At 38.4% G+C, this 23,743-nt stretch overlaps 2 protein-coding genes across 4 annotated transcripts in view; one reads left to right on the top strand and one right to left on the bottom strand.

Moving 5' to 3' along the window:
* GET1 (guided entry of tail-anchored proteins factor 1) overlaps positions 1–23,743 on the top strand; it is a 655,129-nt gene that overhangs the window by 489,885 nt on the left and 141,501 nt on the right. The window lies entirely within an intron of this gene.
* BRWD1 (bromodomain and WD repeat domain containing 1) overlaps positions 1–23,743 on the bottom strand; it is a 132,413-nt gene that overhangs the window by 75,161 nt on the left and 33,509 nt on the right. For both annotated transcript variants that reach the window (XM_050784544.1, XM_050784545.1), the window contains 10 exons: positions 23,636–23,736; positions 22,230–22,300; positions 20,709–20,809; positions 19,624–19,664; positions 17,847–17,945; positions 13,828–13,978; positions 13,451–13,585; positions 8,078–8,206; positions 7,685–7,910; positions 1,694–1,879 (listed from right to left, as the gene is read on the bottom strand). In XM_050784544.1, the coding sequence (XP_050640501.1) occupies positions 1,694–1,879; positions 7,685–7,910; positions 8,078–8,206; positions 13,451–13,585; positions 13,828–13,978; positions 17,847–17,945; positions 19,624–19,664; positions 20,709–20,809; positions 22,230–22,300; positions 23,636–23,736 (1,240 nt within the window). The remainder of the gene's footprint in view (positions 1–1,693; positions 1,880–7,684; positions 7,911–8,077; positions 8,207–13,450; positions 13,586–13,827; positions 13,979–17,846; positions 17,946–19,623; positions 19,665–20,708; positions 20,810–22,229; positions 22,301–23,635; positions 23,737–23,743) is intronic.

Here is a 23,743-nt window from a genome sequence, read left to right as displayed (position 1 = left end):
ATAAAGCTATTTATCACATCACTTATAACAGCAAAGTATAAGAAACAACCTAAATGCCCATAAAGAGATTACAAAGATTAGTTACTCCACACAGAGGAGGAGTACGAACCTGTAATAAAAAAAAAAGGATGAAGAATTCTGAATTCTGTGAACTGATATGGATTTCTAGAATATATTGTTCAGGCAATACAGTAGGTGCAGAAGAATGCGTTTATGTATCTTGTGCCTCTTGCCATGACAGACTGAGGACATAGTATCAACTATTCAGTATTCCTGTCTAAATGTTTAACCTGAATCCAATTATGAGGAAATAATCAGACAAATCCAAATTGAGAGCAATCTTGTGAAAACAACGGGCCCGAATCTTTCCAAAGTACCAGTGCTCTGAGGAAACTTTTCAGGATTAAAAGACATAGGTTGGGCGCGGTGGCTCAAGCCTGTAATCCCAGCACTTTGGAGGCCGAGACGGGCGGATCACGAGGTCAGGAGATCGAGACCATCCTGGCTAACACGGTGAAACCCCGTCTCTACTAAAAAATACAAAAAACTAGCCAGGCGAGGTGGCGGGCGCCTGTAGTCCCAGCTACTCGGGAGGCCGAGGCAGGAGAATGGCGTAAACCCGGGAGGTGGAACTTGCAAGTGAGCTGAGATCCGGCCACTGCACTCCAGGCTGGGCAACACAGAGAGACTCTGTCTCAAAAAAATAAAATAAAATAAAATAAAATACATAATCCTAAAATGTAATGAGCAGGGCTTCATTAAATTCTAAATTTTTCTAAAAACAGGCATGAGGAAGGACAAGTTATTGAGACAACTGGGAAGTGTAAGTAAGGACTCAAAATTAGATAGCAGTGCTATATCAACAATTATATTCAGCTTATTGAATGTGATCGCTGTATTATGGTTATGTAAGAGAGTACCTCTAGTTCTTGGATGATACAAGATGAAGCATTAAGGTATAAAGTGTCACAAGTCTTACTCTCAAACGCTTCAGAAAAACATAGAGGAATGTGTGTGTGCACACATACACACAAAAAAAGCTAAGGCAAGTATAGTAATATAAGGAATCTAGGTAAAAAATATATGGGTGTTCATAGTATCCTTCTTCCAACCTTTCTTTCCAAAATAAAAAAATAAAGTCTTATGCTGTAAGTCTAAGAGAAAAAAGTACTATTTTAAATGAATAACGAAACTTTTAAATCACATTGGACTAGAAACAAAGTAAATAGCGGAAATTAGAGGAGACTGGCGATTGTTCTGTATTTACTTCTACACTGCACTATTAAGGACTCAACACTGAAAACGCATTAAGTTTTCAAACTTTCTGATTCAATAAGAAAAATCATACTCTACCCAATACAGTTTTTCAAAAATTACCAATGTTAAAGCAAAGAAAAGCTAGAACTATGTTTTTATTTTAAAAAGCAATTTGTTATTCGCTCCTATTTAATACAATTTTGCAAATACTGTATATTTACAGCACAAAAGGCTTCAGCAGTACTTGAAACTCAAATACCCATTTGTTACTACATCACCTTACACCTCATAAAGCCACCTTCAGACTACTAATTAAGTTGTAAAAATACAATGTTTACCCAAGTTTCTCACATTGCATGTACCTGACAAAGACTTCATTTACTCTTTAATTTCAATGCAGCCATATTCAGGTAAAATATTTATCATTATCTATTACCTCTCCGGGGTGTTTCTTCACCATTTGAAAGTCCTCTTGGAGTAGTATCCTGATCGGCTCCCATTCTCTGATCTTGCTGCTGCTGCAACTGTCTTATCATTCCATCAAGAATACTCGATTCTGGGCTGCGTTCATCATTATCATTGGTTTGCAGGCTTATAATTTGTTCAATTACCTCTCCATCACCTACAAATTCAATTATTTAGTATATAATCATATAAAAGCAGAAAACAAAATTTCGTTAGGGTACAAATCAAAATACATTAACAATGGTCAGAATTCCCATTTTTGAAAAATAACCAGTTTAAAAAGATACTCTACATGGTCACCAAGAAGTCAGAGAAAAGATTCAAAGCCAACAGAAGTCTTCCTGTAGAGGACTAAATACTACAAAAACCTCAAAGCAGCCTCTGAAATTCCTGCAAGTGGAAACATGGAAACATGTTTCTGTAAAACTTTATTATGCTGTTTCCACACTAATGCCCCTCATATACTCGATATATTTCACTAAAATCTTATTCCCCAGAGTCTCTAACAGGAACAGAGCAACTATGGGTCATTTCCAACGTCAAGAAAATCCCTGAGATTTAATTTCTTCTCTATGTCTTAAGAAAGGGGAAATAAGGGAGGTAAGACCTTTTTTAAGCCTTCAACAGACAACTTTAGCTCTCCCCCTGCCCCAAGAGTCCTCGGAGAACAGTGAAATTGATGGTGGTCATTACATAAGCCTCTCCCACTAATTTCAAATTACTTTCTTAGGTATGTTTTTAGCATAGTTAGTACCCATCAATTCTTACTTCAAGTACAGAAATTTTTTGAGATGGAGTTTCACTCTTTTTGCCCAGGCTAGAGTGTAGTGCCGCCATTTCGGCTTACTGCAAGCTCCGCCTCCCAGGTTCAGGCCATCCTCCTGCCTCAACCTCCCGACTAGCTGGGACTACAGGCGGGCGCCACCATGTCTGGCTAATTTTTTGTATTCTTTTTTTTTTAAGTAGAGATGGGGTTTCACCATGTTAGCCAGGATGGGCTCAATCTCCTGACCTCGTGATCGGCCCACCTCAATCTCCCTAAGTGCTGGGATTACAGCTGGGGCGTGGTGGCTCGCACCTGTAATCCCACCACTTTTGGAGGCCAAGGCAGGTGGATCACTTGAGGTCAAGAGTTCAAGATCAGTCTCTACTGAAAATACAAAAAAAATTAGCCAGGCCTGGTGGCGCACACCTGTTAATCACAGCTACTCGGGAGGCTGAGTCTAGAGAACTGCCTGAACCCAGGAGGCAAAGGTTGCAGTGAGCCAAGATCATGTCACTGCACTCCAGCCTGGGTGACAGAGTCAAACTGCATCTCAAATAAATAAATAAATAAATAGATAGATAAATAAATAATTAAATAAAAAATAAAGGAGATTAATAAGGTAATAATCAAAAGGAATGCAAAAATATAACTTGCCACCATAAAAACATACAGAGAAACTGCGAAACCTCATATAGTATTATGGGATGGGCAAGGGGGGTCACGTTTCCATTCTGCTAACTAAGACTCCCTTGCATATTACTGATAATGTCTTTATTATGGAAACCCATGAAGAACTTAAAAGAGCTAAATGTCATATCTCATATTAACTTTGTCTTTAAAAATCAGTAACTTTTTATCACTCTCAAAAAATGAGTTGAAAAGGCAGTAGAGCCTTAATCTAAAAAGATAAGAAGACTTTAATTAGTATTGCTTATAACACAAAATTTCTAAGATTACAACATGATACTAAAGGGAAAACGGCAAAGAAGATTTCTAATCGTCATAAACCAAAATAACCTAAGTCTATATAGCTTTCCTTTTTTTTTTTCTTTTTGGTAGAGACAAGGTCTTGCTATATTGCCCAGGCTGGTCTCGAACTCCTGAGCTCAAGCAATCCGCATGCCTCAGCCTCCCAAAGTGCTAAGATTATAGGCGTGAGCCACTGCACTCAGCTTAACTTTTCTTTCATAGCACAGAACACTTAACTTCTCAAATATCACAATGTTAACTGTCTCTATGGAATAATACAATCGATACTGAAAGAGGGTTCTACCCATGAAAGCTTAACTGATAGAGGAAGTGGCCTTCTGCCATAAACAACTACAATACTGGAAAAAATATACATAAAACAAAAGCTTTCAGACATTGCACAATAGGCAGCACAAGACTGTGATCCCTGAGAGAAGGGGAACAATGGAGACAAACCCTTTGATTGCTCCAGATTACTCTCTGGAGGTAGTCTCCAAGTTACAGAACAAAAGAGAGAACCCAAACAGCATCCACAGATCTAACTGAGTTGAGGAGACAGAGATGAGAGTTTGCTGGAAGAGGAAAGTTAAAATACACAGGACTGAATATCAGAGGAGAGTGAACTGCACACAAAGCTCCAGAGATCTGTAGTGAGGTCCCATCAATTATCTGACTAAATACCGATACATGGCCGGGCATGGTGGCTCACGCCTGTAATCCCTGCACTTTGGGAGGCTGAGGCGGGCAGATTACCTGAGATCAGGAGTTCAAGACCAGACTGGTCAGCATGGTAAAACCTCATCTCTACTAAAAATACAAAAATTAGCCTGGAGTGGTGGCGCACACCTGCAGTCCCAGCTACTTGGGAAGCTGAGGCAGGGAAACTGCTTGAACCCGAGATAAGCCAAGATCACACCAATGAACTCCAGCCTGGACAACAGAGCAAGACTCTGTCTCAAAAAAAATATTTTTTAATTAAATACTGATATGTGTACGCATGGGGTAGAGAGGGGAAAACATAAAAAAGCAGTTGCGCAAAAAATTTGCAGAGCTCCCACAGGGCAGAAAATAGTTCAAGTTCCCAGGAGCCAGAATACACAGCAGAAGTGCTTTACGCACACTTCCAGTTTTAATATCTAGAATATTAAAAAGACATGTATTCAAATGCAGAGCAGTAAAGGATATAATAACTCCTATTATTTTGGTGCCACAACCAAGATTTGTGCTACACTGCCAGAAGTTTATTTCTACCCACCTGTGATCCATCAGTACAAATGTCAACACTATAAAAAAATAAATATCTCAGTATTGTTATGAAGATGGCTGTGACCTTGCAGACTCCATAAAAGGTTGCAGATACACCTATGGGCCTGCAAACCACACATTGACAATTTCTGCCCTAAAGCAATCATTACATACAAATAAACAGGTATTGCTAACAAGAAATTAGTGGAGGTCATATGGAACACAAAAAAATCACCAATCCCAAAGAAGAAGAAAAAAAGAAAAAGGAAAAAGGCACAAAGAACGAAAAGAATATAGAGGGAACAAATAGGAATACTCTATGTTTGAACCCATACTATATGAACATTTAAGTGTAAACACTCTACACTTAATAGAGTACTTAATACTTAAATCCCAATTAAAAGACAAGTTATCAAATTTGATATATAAAGACACAGATCAGCTGGAAGAATTGACAAAAGATATACCATGACAATACTGATCCAAAAGAAGTTGAATTGGCTATATTAATATGAAACAAGACTCTTCAAAACAAAAAATATTTTCAGAAATACAGAGAAACATTTCATGAGAAAAGAATTATTTCATCCAGAAGACAAGCAATCCAAAATGTGTATGCACCTAATGAATGAGCTTTAAAATACATAAAGAACTGAGTAAACTAAAGAGAGAAATGACAAATTCCACGTGACAGTTGGATGTTTCAATCTGGATGATAGCCCCAAACTGGAAACAAACCTTTAACCATCAGTGAATGCAAAAACAAATGATGATATACCCATCTATTTCATGGGGCACTATCTGCCCCAATGAATAAACAGGAACAAACTACTGATACATGCAACAACACCAAGGAATCTCAAAAGCACCATACTAAGTCAAAGAAGCCAGACACAAAAGATTACACTTTGTGGCCAAGCGCGGTGGCTCACGCCTGTAATCCCAGCACTTTGGGAGGCCGAGGCAGGCAGATCATGAGGTCAAGAGATCAAGACCATCCTGCTCAACATGGCGAAACCCCATCTCTACTAAAAATACAAAAATTAGTTGGGTGTGGTAGCACATGCCTATAGTCCCAGCTACTCAGGAGGCTGAAGTAGGAGAACCACTTGAACCCAGGAGGCGGAGGTTGCAGTGAGCCAAGATTGTGCAACTGCACTCCAGCCTGCCAACAGAGCAAGACTCTGTCTCCTTAAAAAAAAAAAAAAAAAAAAAAAAAAGATTACACTTTCTATATAAAACCCTCTTAAAGGACAAAATTAAAGTGACAGAAAATATAACGCTGTTTACAAGGGACTGAGAGAAAGGAGAGGACTGATTCCAAACAGGTCCTGGGGACTTTTGGGGACGGTATAAATGTTTTATATCTTGATTGTGGTGGTGGTTACTTGATTATTTAACATCTGTCAAAACATATTTGACAGCCTGGGAAACATGGCAAAACCCTGTCTCTACTAAAAATACAAAAGTTAGCCAGATGTGTTGGCACACGCCTACAGTCCCAGCTACTCAGGAGGCTGAGGTAGGAGGATCACTTGACCCTGGGAGGCCAGAGGCTGCAGTCAACCAAGATCGCACCACTGCACTCCAGCCTGGGCAAACGAGTAAGACCCTGCCTCAAAAAATAAACACACACACACACACACTCTTGAATTGTACACTTAAAATTGGTCAATTTTGTATATAAAGTACACTTCAATAAAAGTAATAAAAAATAACATTTGAAATAGCCAGCATATAGTAATCTACATTAGGTTTTAACTTTATATGTAGCTGGTGATTTAGTTTCAATAAATCCTCATCCAGAAACACAAATAGCATTTTTTCTTTAGTATCTGTAGAGAAACGCTGCCCTGCTATTAACACAAAAAAGAACTTGGCACTTGGCTACGACAGAGAAAAGTACAAGACAAACCCGGAACACCCTACATCCAGAAAAGGAAAGAAGTGACTGAAAAAGTATAAGGGACTTGGGAAAGGGCAGTTTCAAAAGGCTCTGAGAGTCAAACCTAAGGATTATGTGAATAATATAACCCACTAACCACAGACAGAAGCCCATACTAAAATGTAATGAGCCTCATCAATAAATAAAGGGGTGAGCAATAGACAGTCACATGCAATGATACATATGACACAATGATGGAACAATGATAAAGTTAGAAAATAACCACTTTGCAGTATTCACAGTAACAACTGATTCAGGCAAAACTCATCAATGGGTCCTAAAACTTGAGTGTAAAGTTTGACAATGAACAGGTTATTGACATACCTCCCCACAAATTACCATTAATTACGAAGAGAAAAATATTAAGTTTATAGTGAAGAAACTTGGCAAACACCACATTAACCAAGGGTTCAAAAACAACATTACCAGTAATTAGACAAACCACAATCATAAGCATCCTGACAGGATGCTCTATTAAGACTAGAACATCATTTATGGTGTATTCTGTCAAAAATGCATAACTGGAACCTAACCAAGAGGAAGCAGACAAACCCAGATTGAGGCCTTCTACAAAATTCCTGACCTATAATCTTCAAATACATCAATATCATGGAAGTCAAAAACTGACAACCTGCTACAGATTAAAGGAAACGAAGGAACTATGACAACTAAATTTCATATTTCATATGTGGTCCCAAATTGGGAGAATTTTAAAAGCTATAAACAGACATTATTAGAATAACTGGAAATTTTTGGTTATACACTACAGATTTGATAATATTATTTGAATGTAAAATGTCCTAATTGTCATAAGTGTCTATGGTTATGTAAGAGAATGTTGTTCTTATTTAGAGGTAAATGGTGCATGAGGTCCAGAAGTTAAATGGTTCAAAACAATACACAGATAAAAAAAAGATAAAACAAATATTGCAAAATATTAATAACTGGGGGATCTAAAGGGAAGGAAATTCTTTATATTATACTTTAAGATATTCACATACAACTTTAAAAAAAAAAAAAAAAAGGACTGCACTTACTTGTTGCCACATAGCCCAGCTGTGGAATCAAATGTTCATCTGCGGAATTTTCTCGGCCTGGTACTAATCTCTGATACTTGGTTGGATGAGGATTTCCATCTACATCTACCAAGAATGGTGGAGGCATAAGATGAGGAGCCTGCTGAGTTTGCTCATCTAAGACATAATTATTAGAATCTCTAATAAGTGGTCGATAGTCAGTATGGAAGAACATCTGATCAGGAATCTAGAAAAATGAAGTTCACAGGATGACATTTTAAGGTTCATACATATTAAAGGAAACAAATGTTAAACAGTTAATTAAAACTAGAAAAACAAGGAAATCAAATCAGTCAGCTAAACTGTCAGCTCATAACTACTACTTGCATGCGACAACAAAGTATTAAAAATGACCTTTTCATATGGCTTGCTGCATCCAAAACCAAATATCAGAAGATGCCCATGAGAATCTGTACAGGCAAAATGCTGTCCATCCTGTGAAAACTTACAGTCAAACACAGCTCCATGTCCTTGTCCTTCAATCTAGGAAACACAAAGAGGAAAAAGTTAGGACCAATTCTATGCAAGTGATTTCCTATGTAAACTTGTTTAATGTGGATAACCTGTGACAATATAACCCTTCTGAAAAAAAAATTTAAAAACAAATGTTTCAGCCTGGCATGGTGCCTCACACCTGTAATCCCAGCACTTTATGAGGTGGAAGCAGGTAGACTGCCTGAGCACAGGAGTTCGAGACCACCGTGGGCAACATGGTGAAACCCTGTCTCCACTAAAAATACAAAAAATTAGCCAGGCATGGTGGTGTGCGTCTGTAGTCCCAGCTACTCGGGAGGCTGAAACACAAGAATCGTTTGAACCCAGGAGGCAGGGGTTGCAGTGAGCCAAGACTGCACCACTGTACTCCACTGCACTCCAGCCTGGGTGACAGAGTGAGACTCTGTAAAATAAAAATAAAAACAAATGTTTCATTAAGCATATACATCAATCGCTAGTCCCAAAAAATAAAATTCATTTTAGATATAACTAGCCTAGAAAAAGGTCTTCAAAGTTCTTCTAAGCATTAGTTCTCCAAGTGCTCAAATGAAAGCTAACAACCCAATCCAAAGTGAAGGCTTCTTTTACTTCTTATAAATAATTTCATAAATTTTTGTCTTATATATAATAAAAGGATAATAAGCTACAAGATAAATGAATGAAGATTAAGAAAATTTGGTATTCGTGAACTAAAATGAACACTTTCCTAGATTTTAAGGAGGGCTCTACTTCAGCTCACCAAGATGACTAAGCACCATGCAAAATTTGGCAATGCTGCCAGATCTCAAGCCTATATATGGAAAAGCCCACAGTCACAATTACCTGAACTTCAAAGTACCAGAGATTTCAGAAAGGATGCTCTAAATCTATCATGAGTGTAACCTTAAATAGATTATTTTTATACTGTTTTATTCTTCCTTTTAAACTGTAAAGTCTATTAGTTTAATACTATCAATTTATAGTTGTTATTTAACTTTGCAGGGTAGAGCTATACATGTTTGTTGTCTGCACCCTTAACTTTCCAGTAACTAAACGTTGTGTGTTCAGTGTTGGAAAAATGAGACATCTACTCAGTAAGTGCGAGAACAAACTCACGTCCACACCCAAATAAGTCACTGCTTGAATAGTGATACCTCACTATTGCTGCACATGAATGGATGCCAATTATCGAACGTGGAAAAAATAAAGTTACTTGGATATTCAGAGGATTGCTGAATAAGATGTGCATATTAATTCATATTCTCTTAACATAAAAAGGAGGCTGGGCACGGTGGCTCAAGCCTGTAATCCCAGCACTTTGGGAGGCCGAGGCGGGTGGATCACAAGGTCAGGAGATCGAGATTATCCTGGCTAACATGGTGAAACCTCGTCTCTACTAAAAATACAAAAAACTAGCCGGGCGTGGTGGCGGGCGCCTGTAGTCCCAGCTACTCGGAGGCTGAGGCGGGAGAATGGCGTGAACCCGGGAGGTGGAGCTTGCAGTGAGCCGAGATCGCGCCACTGCACTCCAGCCTGGGCCACACAGCGAGACTCCGTCTCAAAAAAAAAAAAAAAAAAGGAAAAAATTGTGTTTGTGTATATATATATTTTTTTCCTCCAACTGATCATTAAAACATAGGAACACGGATTCATCCACATGGTCCTTCCAGGAGCCACCTGTGCCACAGCACAACCTGCGCCTGTGTACCACTTTGCATCCCTGGCCTGGGACCGTCAGTCAGTTAAAGCAGACACTGGTGGAGAGGGAGTGGCAAAATCTCAAAGCTGGCAAGCTGAAGATGGTGGCAGCAACTCTTCCCGTCGTACACGTGGACTTAACTGCACCAAAAGAATACTTGCTGAGATGAAAGTTTTCTCAAGTGGGCAAACCTATCTAAGCAGAGCAAGGAAAACGGGGATTCACTTGTAATTTGAAGCATCCTCTACAATGATTCCTGACAAAATGCAACCTGCAACTGTGTATGGAGAAAAATGTCACATTAAAGTTTATTATGTATTCATGAAATATTGTTGCTATTAGTAACTGACAACTCTATTTAGTTTATCTAGAATTAGGAATTATGAGCCTCTCAGCTGAGCAGTAAGGAAATGTCAGTAAACAAGGCCAATGTTCGCTATGCAACTGGAAAGATCATTGTCGCCCACATGAAGTTTTCTCAGATTATTCTTTGGCACAGAATTTTTCCGCTAATATTCTGCTTAAAGCCTAAATTAATGTAGTTTTTGTTTTGAGGAGTTAAATTCAGGATGTAATATTAGTTCTGAGTTTCAAAGGATAGTTAAGGTAATGGATGTTATCCTATGGATTTTAAAACGATAGAAAAATTGTCCGAGAATGCTTAGTTCTTTTTCCAATAATTTGAACACACAGAAACACAGCTTTCAGAGATGCCTAATCGTGTATTTGTACTTTGGTCATATTATTTGAAATGTTTTAGAATGCATTTAATCAAAGGTCTAAGAACCTGAGACTCAAAGGTCTAAGAATTCATCAATAGGATGCTACTACACTGCATCTAAAATACATTACACAGGCCAGGCACAGTGGCTCACGCCTGTCATCCCAGCACTTTGGAAGGCCAAGGCAGGCAATCACAAGATCAGGAGATTGAGACCATCCTGGCTAACACGGTGAAATCCCATCTCTACTGAAAATACAAAAACAAAAGGAGCCGGGCGTGGTGGCAGGCACCCGTAATCCCAGCTACTCAGGAAGCTGAGGTGGGAGAATAGCATGAACCCGGGAGGCGGAGCCTGCAGTAAGCTGAGATCGCGCCACTGCACTCCAGCCTGGGTGACAGAGCGAGACTCTGTCTCAAAAAAAAAAAAAAAAAGTACACTTTGAATTGTAACTCAGTATAAGCTGAAGAGTAAACTCACAAAATGTCTCACACATATAAAGCCTTAAAAATGCTAAAACCCTTTTACACAATAATTCCTTCAGAATTTATCTCAGGGAAATAATCATGTACAAGGCTATTCAAAGTGCCATACATATTTTAGAAACCACTTAAGTACTCAACAATAGAAATTGTGTAAAAGTTAACTTTCTTCTGAGACAGGATGAATTTATACTCAAAAATACATCCATAAATTCTTTAAAAATAAAAATTTCAAAAATTACATGAAATAAGATTACAAAACTACGTGCAAGCACATTTACCCATGTAACCAACCTGCACATCCTGCACATAGCAGGTAGCCCCTGAACTTAAAAGTTGGAGGAGGAAAAAAAAAATACCACTGTATGCAAAGATGCCAACTAATAAATATGGAAGGAATGATGCCACTGGAAAATCTTCAATGGATCCAATATTTGTGGGTAAAAATTTAATAAGAAACAGGTTATTTAGATTAGTCTCAAAAGAGCTAGTAAAAAAATTAGTTCAATAATTATATTGGGAGGCCAAGGCAGGTGATCACCTGAAGTCAGGAGTTCAAGACCAGCCTGGCCAACATGGTGAAACCCTGTCTCTACTAAAAATACAAAAAATTAGCTGGGTGTGGTGGCAGGTGCCTGTAATCCCAGCTACTCGGGAGGCTGAGGCAGGAGAATCGCTTAAACCCAGGAGGTGGACGTTGCAGTAAGCCCAGATCACACCATTGCACTCCAGCCTGGGGAACAAGCAGAACTCCATCTCCAAAAAAAAAAAACAGAAAATTATCACCATCATAAGGGGACAAATAAATACCACGTGCCTCCTAACATGATTCATGAAGGACACAATATCATTTATGTTTTACTTCATTTAAAAAACTGTAACAATCTAATCATGAAAAAATATCAGACAAAACTGAGGACACTCTGTAATAATACTTGCTAATATTCAACAAAAGTTAAAGGCCAATAAAGAGGAAAAACAAAAAAGGCTGAGAGGGGCCTGATGATAATTAAAGAAAACTAGAGGCCGGGCACGGTGGCTCACGCCTGTAATCCCAGCACTTTGGGAGGCTAAGGCGGGCAGATCAAGAAGTCAGGAGATCAAGACCATCCTGGCTAACACAGTGAAACCCCGTCTCTACTAAAAAATACAAAAAAATTAGCCAGGCGTGGTGGTGGGTGCCTGTAGTTCCAGCTACTTGGGAGGCTAAGGCAGGAGAATGGCGTGAACCCGGGAGGCAGAGCTTGCAGTGAGCTGAGATCGCGCCACTGCACTCCAGCCTGGGCGATAGAGCGAGACTCCGTCTCAAAAAGAAAAAAAATAGAAAAGAAAAGAAAAAAAAGAAAACTAGAAAGATACAACCACTTAAACACAATGCATGAGCTTGAACTGGATTCTGGTCCACGGAGCAAAATGTATCTAAAAAGATGTTACTGGCCGGGCGCGGTGGCTCAAGCCTGTAATCCCAGCACTTTGGGAGGCCGAGACGGGCGGATCACGAGGTCAGGAGATCGAGACCATCCTGGCTGACACTGTGAAACCCCGCCTCTACTAAAAACTACAAAAAACTAGCCGGGCGAGGTGGCAGGCGCCTGTAGTCCCAGCTACTCGGGAGGCTGAGGCAGGAGAATGGCGTGAACCCGGGAGGCGGAGCTTGCAGTGAGCTGAGATCCGGCCACTGCACCCCAGCCTGGGCGACAGAGCAAGACTCTGTCTCAAAAAAAAAAAAGAATATACCTGTGCAGAAAGAAAAAGGTTAGGAAAATCTAATAATGTTTTATTTCTAGATCAACCATCTTGGGAGTTTTCTTTTTTAAGAGAGTGTCTCACTACATTGCCCAGGCTGGTGTTGAACTCCTAGGCTCAAGCAAGCCTCCTGCCTCAGCCTCCCAAAGTGCTGGAAGTTCAGAGTCACCACACCCAGCCCAGGGTTACTAAAAATCCAGTAATCAAATACTGTAATATTTGGTTAATATTGAATATTAATAATGTCATTTTATTATTTTATGTTACCATTTTTATATTTCTATTTGTTATGAAATATTTCAATAAATTCAAGTAGTGAAAAAGTTTTTATAATTGCCATAATTTTACCAATTTAAACACATACAGGCACACAAAATGCTGAACAAGTAACTTAAAAATGTCTCCCTCATATAAATCAGTCATACAGAGAATTTCACGTATGTATGTATATACATGTAACTGTCAAATATTTAGCAGGCTTTGAATATGCTGATTTGTAAAAACACACTGCCAAAACAAGCAGATCAATTTCTGGCTAAGCCTTGTAACCCAAACACTCTAAACAAATTCAAGCATGTATCAAGGTACATCTCACTTCACTTACCATATTAAAATAATGTTTCATCTTGGTACCTTTTGTAATATCCCATATAAATATGCTGCCATCGTGTCCTGCAGATAACATAATTCTGGAATCAAAGGGATGCGTCTCCAGAACAAATACTTCATCAGCATGTCCCTTTAACAAAATCGTAACATTAAGGAGGGTTTACAAGTTACAAATTGAAAATTTAAAAATACATACTGTTACAGCATATACTTTTAAAAATGTATTAGACAATAATTTATAATTATAAAAATTTCTAATCATTTCATAGTTTACATGAAAGAAACTTGTTCAGTATATTATTTTTATAGCTTCAAAATTAAAATCATAGTTCAAAAAATCTCATTTGTTACACTGTACCAGAAACTACCTACCAGTAAGTTATGAAGCAGTTGTCCAGTGTAAGAATTCCACACTTTGAGGACATGATCATTCACAGCTGTGACAACAATGCTATCATTCTGATTCCAAGCTATCATTGTTACTTTAGGTTTCATAAACCTTTCCTCTTCCGAAGATAAATCCCTAACAAAAAAATACACAACATGTAAACTTATTTAGATGGTCGGCTATACAATGTATACAATCCTTCATCAATACAAAAATAAAGAAATCCAACCCATGTGCCTATCTCGTCAACCCTACAGTGAGTTCATCACAACTGACCCAGAACAGATTTTCTAGAAACAGTTTAGGGCAAAACCTGAAGAAGGAAGGGATAATTTAGAAATAGTACAGAGACTGAATAAGCGCAGATTTTAGGACACCATTACTGCTTATGAAAGCAATGCTTTTTCTCCCTATTTCTTTCCTATTATTTCCTTCCTCTGAATACAAATCTATTGCTAACACTTACTTTCAACTGTTTCTCTCCATAGAAGACAAAAAAATTTTAGGAACACAAAAATAAGTTAACTCATATTCATATCCCCAATGTTTAGAAAAATAACTGACACACAGACGTTCAATCTGAACTGCAAATGGGACTATTCTCATCTCTTTATACAACTTCCCTACAGTCTACTCCTATAGGCCCCTTGGCAAGAACGGTCTTGGATACACATGCCTGGAATGTTTTTCATCCTTTATAAAAGTGTTATGGAGGGCCAGGAGCAGTGGCTCACGACTATAATCCCAGCATCTTGGGAGACCGAGGCAGGCAGATCACGAGGTCAGCAGTTTGAGACCAGCCTGGCCAACATGGTGAAATCTCATCTCTACTAAAAATACAAAAATCAGCCTGGTGTGGTAGCACACACTTGTATTCCCAGCTACTCAGAAGGCTGAGGCAGGAGAATCGTTTGAACCTGGGAGGCAGAGTCTGCAGTGAGCCAAGACCGCACCATTGCACCCAGCCTGGGTGACAGAGCAAGACTAGGTCTCAAAAAAAAAAAAAAGCTATATGCAAAGGGTCTCTGTATTATAGCAGTCAACAGTGAGGTAGGGAAGGCCTAAAGGTACTGAAATAATAGAATATGTTTTAAGAAATTACAAGCATCAGCCAGGCACGGTGGCTCATGCCTGTAATCCCAGCATTTTGAGAGGCCGAAGCGGGCGGATAATGAGGTCAGGAGATCGAGACCATCCTGGCTGACACGGTGAAACCCCATCTCTACTAAAAATACGAAAACAAAAAACAAAAACAAAATTAGCCAGGCGTGGTGGCGGGCGCCTGTAGTCCCAACTACTAGGGAGGCTGAGGCAGGAGGATGGCGTGAACCCAGGAGGTGGAGCTTACAGTGAGCCAAGATTGCACCACTGCACTCCTGCCTGGGTGACAGAGCAAGACTCTGTCTCAAAAAAAAAAAAAAAAAAAAAAATTACAAGCATCTAACATGTTTTAATTAACAAAGGCCGGGCACAGTGGCTCATGCCTGTAATCCCAGCACTTCTGAGAGGCCAAGGTGGGCAGATCACTTGAGGCCAGGAGTTCCAGACCAACCTGGTCAACAGGGTGAAATCATGCCTCTACAAAAAGTACAAAAATTAGCTGGGCGTAGTGATGGGTGCCTGTAATCCCAGCAACTCGGGAGGCTGAGGCAGGAGAATCGCTTGATCCCGTGAGGCTGAGCTTACAATAAGCTGAGATCGTGCCACTCTGTCTCAAAAAAAAAAAAAACAAAACAAAAAAAGAAAAGAATACAGCTATAAAAATATGAGTGCTATAAAACAGCTATCTACGTAACTACAAAAGAAAACACACACAGAAGAGAGAATAATTCTAACTAGATTGATTGGTGTTGAGGGTAGAATAATATTAAGAAGTAAAATGGAGGCCGGGCACAGCGGCTTACGCCTGTAATCCCAGCACATTGGGAGGTCAAGGTGAGTGGATCACGAGGTCAGGAGATTGAGACCATCCTGGCTAACATAGTGAAATCCCGTCTCTACTAAAAATACAAAAAAAATTAGCCGGGCGTGTGGCAGGCGCCTGGAGTCCCAGCTACTTCGGAGGCTGAGGCAGGAGAATGGAGTGAATCCAAGAGGCAGAGCTTGCAGTGAGCCCAGATCACGCCACTCCCGACAGAGCGAGACTCTGTCTCCAAAAAAAAAAAAAAAAAAGTAAAATGGAATAAAGGCAAAGACTCCATTCTTCACTTTAAGCTAAAAGGCTTTCGAATTAATAACTTAGGTTTTTGTTTGTTTTTTTTTTTGAGGCGGAGTCCAGCTCTGTCACCCAGGCTGGGGTGTAGTGGCTCCATCTGGGCTCACTGCAACCTCTGTGTCCTAGGTTCAAGTGATTCTCCTGCTTTAGCCTCCCGAGTTAGCTGGGATTACAGGCACATGCCACCATCTCCAGCTAATTTTTGTATTTTTTTTAGTAGAGGCAGGGTTTCACCATGTTGGCCAGGCTGGTCTCGATATCCTGACCTCAGGCGATCTGCCTGCCTCAGCCTCCCAAAGTGGTAGGAATACAGGCGTGAGCCACCACGCCCAGCCACAAATTAATAACTTTGAATTTACTAACAGGTATGTTGCATTTCATCAAGTTGATATGCCAATATTAGAACACTAAAACAGATCAATCAATTCCTACATACAAAAGACTCTTCTTTTTCAAGATTTGAAAACAAGAAAACTTAAAATGAGAAGATATTTTCTCATGAAGAAAATTACAGGAAAAGTCCCCTTCATGGATGGAGTGTGTCAGCAAGAAAACTAAACAGTTTTCAGTCTCATTTAAAAATTTTCATTCCAGTTTTGACACTGATGTTTCTATTTTGCTTAATAAAACAATAATAGGTGAAATTGATTTTAAATTATCTTCACCCCCATTCCCTTTCATTATTTCAACTAATCAAGGATTGCCAGTACTCACTTTCATACTGAGATGTAACATTGTTATATGTAAGATTTTTTAATTTGTTTATGAACAAGGGTTATCAAATTTCCAGTATATATACTTTTCATTCTCCATCACAGATAATTCCACAAAAATAAGAAGATCAAATTTATCTTGAAAATGCAATACAATTCTTTGAGCTACAGCAGAGAATATAAGTCAATTTCTGTTATTAAAAACAAAGCATTTGGGAGGCAGAGGTGAGAGGATCACTTGAGCCCAGGAGTTTGAGACCAGCCTAAACAACAGTCACTACAAAAAAATAAACATAAAAATTAGCCAGGCGTGATGGCTCATGCTCATAGTCCCAACTACTCGGAAGGCTGAGAAGGGGGTACTGCTTGAGGCCAGGATGTCAAGGCTGAAGTGAGGCACAAGCATACCGCTGCGCTCCAGCCTGGGTGACACAGTGAGATCCTGTCTCAGAAAAAAAAGAATTTTTTAATAGAAATAAAGCAGACATGATTTCCAAAAGACAAAATGTGGAAACATTTCTCAGAAAAACTGGTATGAAAAAGTGCAAAGTTAAAATTAGGAAACAAATTCTAAAGTAAAATCCATGACTTTTATTTTTAGACAGAGTCTCACTCTGTCGCCCAGGCTGGAGCTCAATTTTTTTTTTAACCTTAACAATAAAGTATGTTTGCTTACCCTATTTCCCAGCCTTGGCTCTAAGCTGCTTTTAAAATTTTTCAAAAATCCTATCCATAGAAAAGTATAATTTCCACTCTTAATGTACTTGAGTCAATTTTATCTTTTTTACTTGTGGAAGCTTTTAAATGCAACACCTAAGAAGAAGGTCAATGCTCTGAGCAATAGAAAAAGTACATGTTATTCTTTGCTACACAATGTAAGGATAAATTTATCTGGATGTATCTGGTTCACCTAATATGCAGTAGGCAGCTATTCGCTTATACCACAGCTCTTCATAACAGAAGGTAGCTATAATCTCAACAAAATAACCACTGAGAGACACACACACACAGAGAGAGAGAGAGAGACATAGATCAAACACCTATGATGCACCTACTTCTAACAATCTCAACTTACCCTGAGATTCTAGTAGCCATATCCAATAAAATGCTCCTCCATTCTAACTGCTCAAATCTCCAAATCCGTGCTGTTCCATCTCTGCTACCACTTAGGAACCTTAAAACATGCAGAACAGGATCTTACTATATTCACACACTTTCCAACAAGGTCTACAATTAAAATCACATGCAAAAAAAGAATGTAATGTAGCTGTCCTGACAACAGGACAATCCACAGGTGTTAATTCAAAAGACAGGTATTTAGAGCATATCTGGATGGGAAAAAAAATTTGGTTTTCTATGATTTGCCTGGCCCTATGAAATTAAAACACACCTCAAACTCAATCAATAGCTTTTCAAACAGATTTAAGTTTTGAGAATACAATGTATAAGAATGCTGAGAAGAGGCCGGGCGCAGTGGCTCACGTCTGTAGTCCCAGCACTATGGGAGGCCAAGGTGGGTTGATCACAAGGTCAGGAGTTCGAGACCAGTCCGACCAACATGGTGAAACCCCATCTCTACTAAAAATACAAAAATTAGCCAGGCGTGGTGGCATGTGCCTGTAATCCCAGCTACTCAGGAGGCTGAGGCAGGACAATCGCTTGAACCCAGGAGGCAGATGTTGCAGCACAGTGAGCCGAGGTCACGCCACTGTACTCCAGCCTAGGCAACAGAGTTAGACTCCGTCTCAAAAAAAAAAAAAAAATGCCAAGAAGAAAAAAAAACAGAAAAAAGTTTTGAAGAATAGGAAAATAAGGGCAATAGCTCCATTTTAAACACCTTATTTGTTAATTCAAATTAATTCATGTTGGACACTGTGTAAAAATAAATCAATCTATTAACAAATTAAGTTCTCAACAATTACAGTTTAGCAAAGGTACCTGACACATAATGGAGGCAAAGAAGGAGAATACGATTTAAATAATAATTTCTTTGCAGGATATAATCACAGTGGTTTCTTAGAAACTACCCAAACAAGAAATTTCATGATCCTTACACGTTATTTTTTCAGTAAATCAGACATCCAGCCAAAGAAAAACTACTTTTGGTCACTAGAAGCTGGCAGAAACTACAATTCTAAAAACTTACATTTCATGTGTTTCTCCCCCAACCCCTACCCTAGACACTTTTCATTCAATTAATATATTTACTAATAAATATCTGCAATATACAACGTGACAGTGACTCCAGCTAATTATATATCATTTCAAAATTTCTGAGATTTCAGATGTTCTGACTACAGAAAAATGCTAAGTATGTGAAGTGGCAGAGATGTTTACTGGCTTGATTTAATCATCACACAATGTAAACATACATTAAAACACCACAGTATAGTTGCTCCATAAACATAGACAATTAGTCAACTAAAAATAAAAAATAATGGCCGAGCGTGGTGGCTCACGCCTGTAATCCCAGCACTTTGGAAGGCCGAGGCGGGAGGATCACCTGAAGTCGGGAGTTCGAGACCAGCCTGACAAACATGGAGAAACCCCATCTCTACTAAAAATACAAAGTTAGCCAGGCATGGTGGCGGGCACCTGTAATCCCAGCTACTCAGGAGGCTGAAGCAGAAGAATAACCTGAACCCGGGCAGCAGAAGTTGCGGTGAGCTGAGATCATGCCATTGCACTCCAGCCCGGGCAACGAGAGTGAAACTCCGTCTCGAAAAAACAAAATAAAAAATCATAATATAAAGGGAAAAAATATATGCAAAATGACAGGTTAGCTACACTAATACGTAGCACATTGTAATTTGCCTAATAGCACACACACACATATACAAACACACACTTACCGATCACCATTGTTACAAAATTGGATACTATCTACTTTATCCTAAAGGAGGGAAAAGGAGAAATACAAAAATGATCATCTACATGGTTTGCGAATTTGAAAAAATGAAGTTTTATGCTAGAAGCCTATTTGCTTTAACAAGCAAAATATGTACTTGTGTTGCTTAGCCCCATCATTCAACATGTTTTATAATTTTAAGTGAAGACTAACTACAAATCTAACAAGACTACTAAAATACAGCTTTCATTTGAAAGAAAGGCACATCTAACAGGAAAAAAAGCCTTGCTTCTAAACTTACAGCATTATTTATAATTACAACTGTTTAAAATTACTTATATGAAAGTGAAATGTGTGTAAAGTGCTCAAAATATTGGCTTTAAAGTAGCTAAAAACAAGGCATTTTCAATTGTACAAAAATTGTTGTTTTAAGTTATTTAAATCTGTATTTATCAAATAATCTCTGGATGTGGACTGGCTTTCCCAAAAGCTTCAAACAAAAGATGACCTTACCCTGACCAGTAGTACTTCAGAACACTGACAGTTTTCTATCTTACTATACATTAATAAAACCACATTCTTATTTCATGGGCTGGGTTAGATAAATAGGCCCACTTAAAACTAACCCACCCAGATCAACTGTCATAATCAAGATTTTGAACATAAAGCTAAAATAACCACTGTAAAATATCAGGCCTCTCAAGAGCTAATCTGAGTTGCCAATGACACACCTCGCTTTAAATATAATTCCTTGTATGCTTAAATTAAAATTAGAATAGAATTAACAAAATTGTACCTAGACATTTTCATTTTTATAAATATACAAACATCTCTTTAACAATATTTTAACTGTCAAATACAATTCAAAAATTTAAAAGATAACATTCACAAGCAATGACTTATCTCAGAAATGCAACTATGATTTAATATTTTAAAACTTAACACCATCAAAAAGTTATAAATGACAGTTCATTTGTTCAACAGAAGAAAAAATTAAAAATAAAAGTAGAGCCAATAGCAATGCCCCTTAGCAGTAAGAGGAATAGTATTAACAATTAATCTAAAGGATTTTAAAACGTGGATGCTTACAGTGTGGCTTTCAAGTTCTGCGATTTTTTCGGGTGCTTCAAAACCCAAAAAATACATTCTGATTACATGATCAGTACTACCTGTGGCTAAAAACATACCACCTGAAATAAAAATGGTAAAGTTTAAACATCCAGTTTATAACAAATACCTGAACAAATCAAATTTCTATATTAAAATATAAAAAGAAAAGATCATTTACTCTAAAACTAAGTGTATCTCAACAGTTGCATTTTCTAACTCACAATATAGAGCTTATAAAACTGTATTTGTAGCTTTAAAAAACAAAATTAATTCAATCAATCTGGAAACATTCACAATCTCCTCCTGTTTTGTGTGTTTTTTTTTTTTTTTTTTTTTTGAGACAGAGTCTTGCTCTGTCGCCCAGGCTGGAGCTCAACGGTGTGATCTCAGCTCACTGCAACCTCCACCTCCCGGGTTCAAGTAATTCTACTACCTCAGCCTGCTAAGTAGCTGGGACTACAGGTGCACGCCAACACGCCCAGTTAATTTTTTGTATTTTTAGTAGAGATGGGGTCTCACCATGTCGGTCAGGATGGTCTCAAACTCCTGACCTCAGGTGATCCACCCGCCTCAGCCTCCCAAAGTGTTGGGATTACAGGTGTGAGCCAGCTGGTGGGGCAGGGAACACGGTCTCAGTCTGTCGCCCAGGCTAGAGTGCATTAGTGCAATGATGGCTCACTGCAGCCTCAACCTCCTGGAACCAAGCAATACTCCCACCTAGTCTCCTGAGTAGCTGGGACCACAGGTGTGTGCACCATGCCCAGGTCATTTTGTTTTTGTTTTTGTTTTTTTTAAGAGATGTGTTCTCACTGTGTTGCCAGGGCTGGGTTCAAATTCCTGGGCTGAAGCAATCCTCCCATCTCAGCCTCCCAAAGGACTGGGATTACAGGCATTGAGTCACTGTGCCCGGCCTCCCCATCTGTATTATTAGGGGTGGCAATATAATGCCAATTAAGCACCAGTGCTCTAAAAATATTTTTAAGAAAAGAAGTTCTGCTTTCTAAACAATTTTACATACCTAACCCTAGCTTGTTCAAGTTTTCAGATTTTATGAGGGAAAAGTCTTTGACCTATCCTAAAAAAGAAAAAAACTACCACACAAGTTCACTGTACAAAAAATGAAAAAGAATAATTTCACCAAGATATGTGTGGGAAATAAATTTAAACTATCAAACATACACAGTTTAGCCTATTCGAAAAAAATCACAAGTTTAGATTATCATACACATAGGACAGGCATAGGAATCACTTGTGTAGACACCTCAAGCCTCTCTTTTACCAGACATCTCTTATATCACTGATTACTACCAGAAATCAGACAAAGGCAGAATAGAGGACTGGAAGAACAAGGCTAACAAAATGAACATCATAAATTAAACCTAACAAAATAAACATCAGAAGTCATTTACCACGTATCTAATACAAGTCTTAGCAATAAAGTGGTCATTTAATAAATGTTTAAAAAAAAAACACTAAGAAAAAATGTGAAGAAGTTCTTACCAACACTAAAAGAAGAACAAAGCATTTGAACGCCTGGCCTAGGCTTTTCAGTGAACTTCAGGGGACGTGGGCTTTAAAAGAAGAAGATGCTGCTTTAAGATAGATTATTTTACCACATTAACACAGTTTAAAATATTGGTTTTAATCTAGCATATTTAAATATTATAATTTTTTAAGAGACAGGGTCTCGCCATGTTGCCCAGACTAGACACAAACTCTTGGGCTCAAGGGACCCTCCAGCCTCAGCCTCCCTAGTGGCTGGGAACCACAGATGCACAACACCCAGCTACAGTCTTATTTCTATAATACCTTATTGTATACCAAATATTTCCACATATTTCCATGTATTTTTACAAAATATAAAAAGATCAAATTAATCATATTTCCTTTAACCTAATACACCCAAAATATCAACATATAATGCAAATTAATAAAATTACAAGATACTTTCATATTCTTTCGTATTAACTCTTTGAAATTTTCCAGTGTGTATTTGAGACTCAAAATACATCTCAATTTGACAACTCATTTTTTAACAAAAATATTTTATCTTTATTTGGATTTCCCAAAATTTGTTGAAAATTTCACATATTCAAGTTATTGAAGACACACTTAATAATTTTCTAACAGACCAGGCGTGATGGTTCACGCCCGTGATCCCAGTACTTTGGGAGCCCAAGGCGGGTGGATCACCTGAGGTCAGGAGTTTGAGACTAGCCTGGCCAGCCTGGTGAAACTCTGACTCTACTAAAAATACAAAAAATTAGCTGGGCGTGCTGGCGGGCGCCTGTAATCCCAGCTACTTGGGAGGCTGAGACAGGAGAATCACTCGAACCCAGGAGGCAGAGGTTGCAGTGAGCCGAGATCGCGCCATCGCACTCCAGCCTGGGTGACAGAGCGAGACTCTGTGTCAAAAAACAAAAAAAAAAAGAAGAAAAAAAAGGAAAAAAAAAGTTTTCTAGCACATTAATCAATTATAAGTTTTAAATTTAAATTATCAATTCAGTTCCTCAATTGCACTAACCACATTTAAAGTGTTCAATGATCATATGTGGCTAGTGACTACTGTATTAGACAGCAGAGGTACACAACACAGGTCTTATGACTCTTCAAATGTTCCTGCCTGAATTTCCAATTATACACCTATTTTTTTAAATGCCTTACTTTGTCTTTACAAAAATGTGCTAAGATAGAAAAGCTATGCTTCTTTTACAAATCCAGCTATCTAAATAATTATAAACAGGAAAGAGTCAATATGGCACATATGCTATATATAATAAAAATGAAGTTCAAAGGTAAAAAAAGCAACCATATACATAATCTCTTAATAATCAAACTTCATTTCATTAGACTAAACTGTAACTACATTAAAGAAGAAAACTTGTTACATAATTAAAGCCACTTACCTAAATTTCAAGGATTCTAAATCCCATTGCCAAAAGCAAACTGTCCCATCAGCACCAGTGGAAACCATGTATCTTTGAGAGCCTTTGGCCATTGGGCTAAACTAAAAA

The sequence above is a fragment of the Macaca thibetana genome, chromosome 3, assembly GCF_024542745.1.
Source record: "Macaca thibetana thibetana isolate TM-01 chromosome 3, ASM2454274v1, whole genome shotgun sequence".
NCBI classification, from domain to species: Eukaryota; Metazoa; Chordata; class Mammalia; order Primates; family Cercopithecidae; genus Macaca; species Macaca thibetana.
The sequence above is the reverse complement of the archived record's forward strand: the minus strand, read 5'-3'. Positions and strand labels throughout refer to the sequence as shown.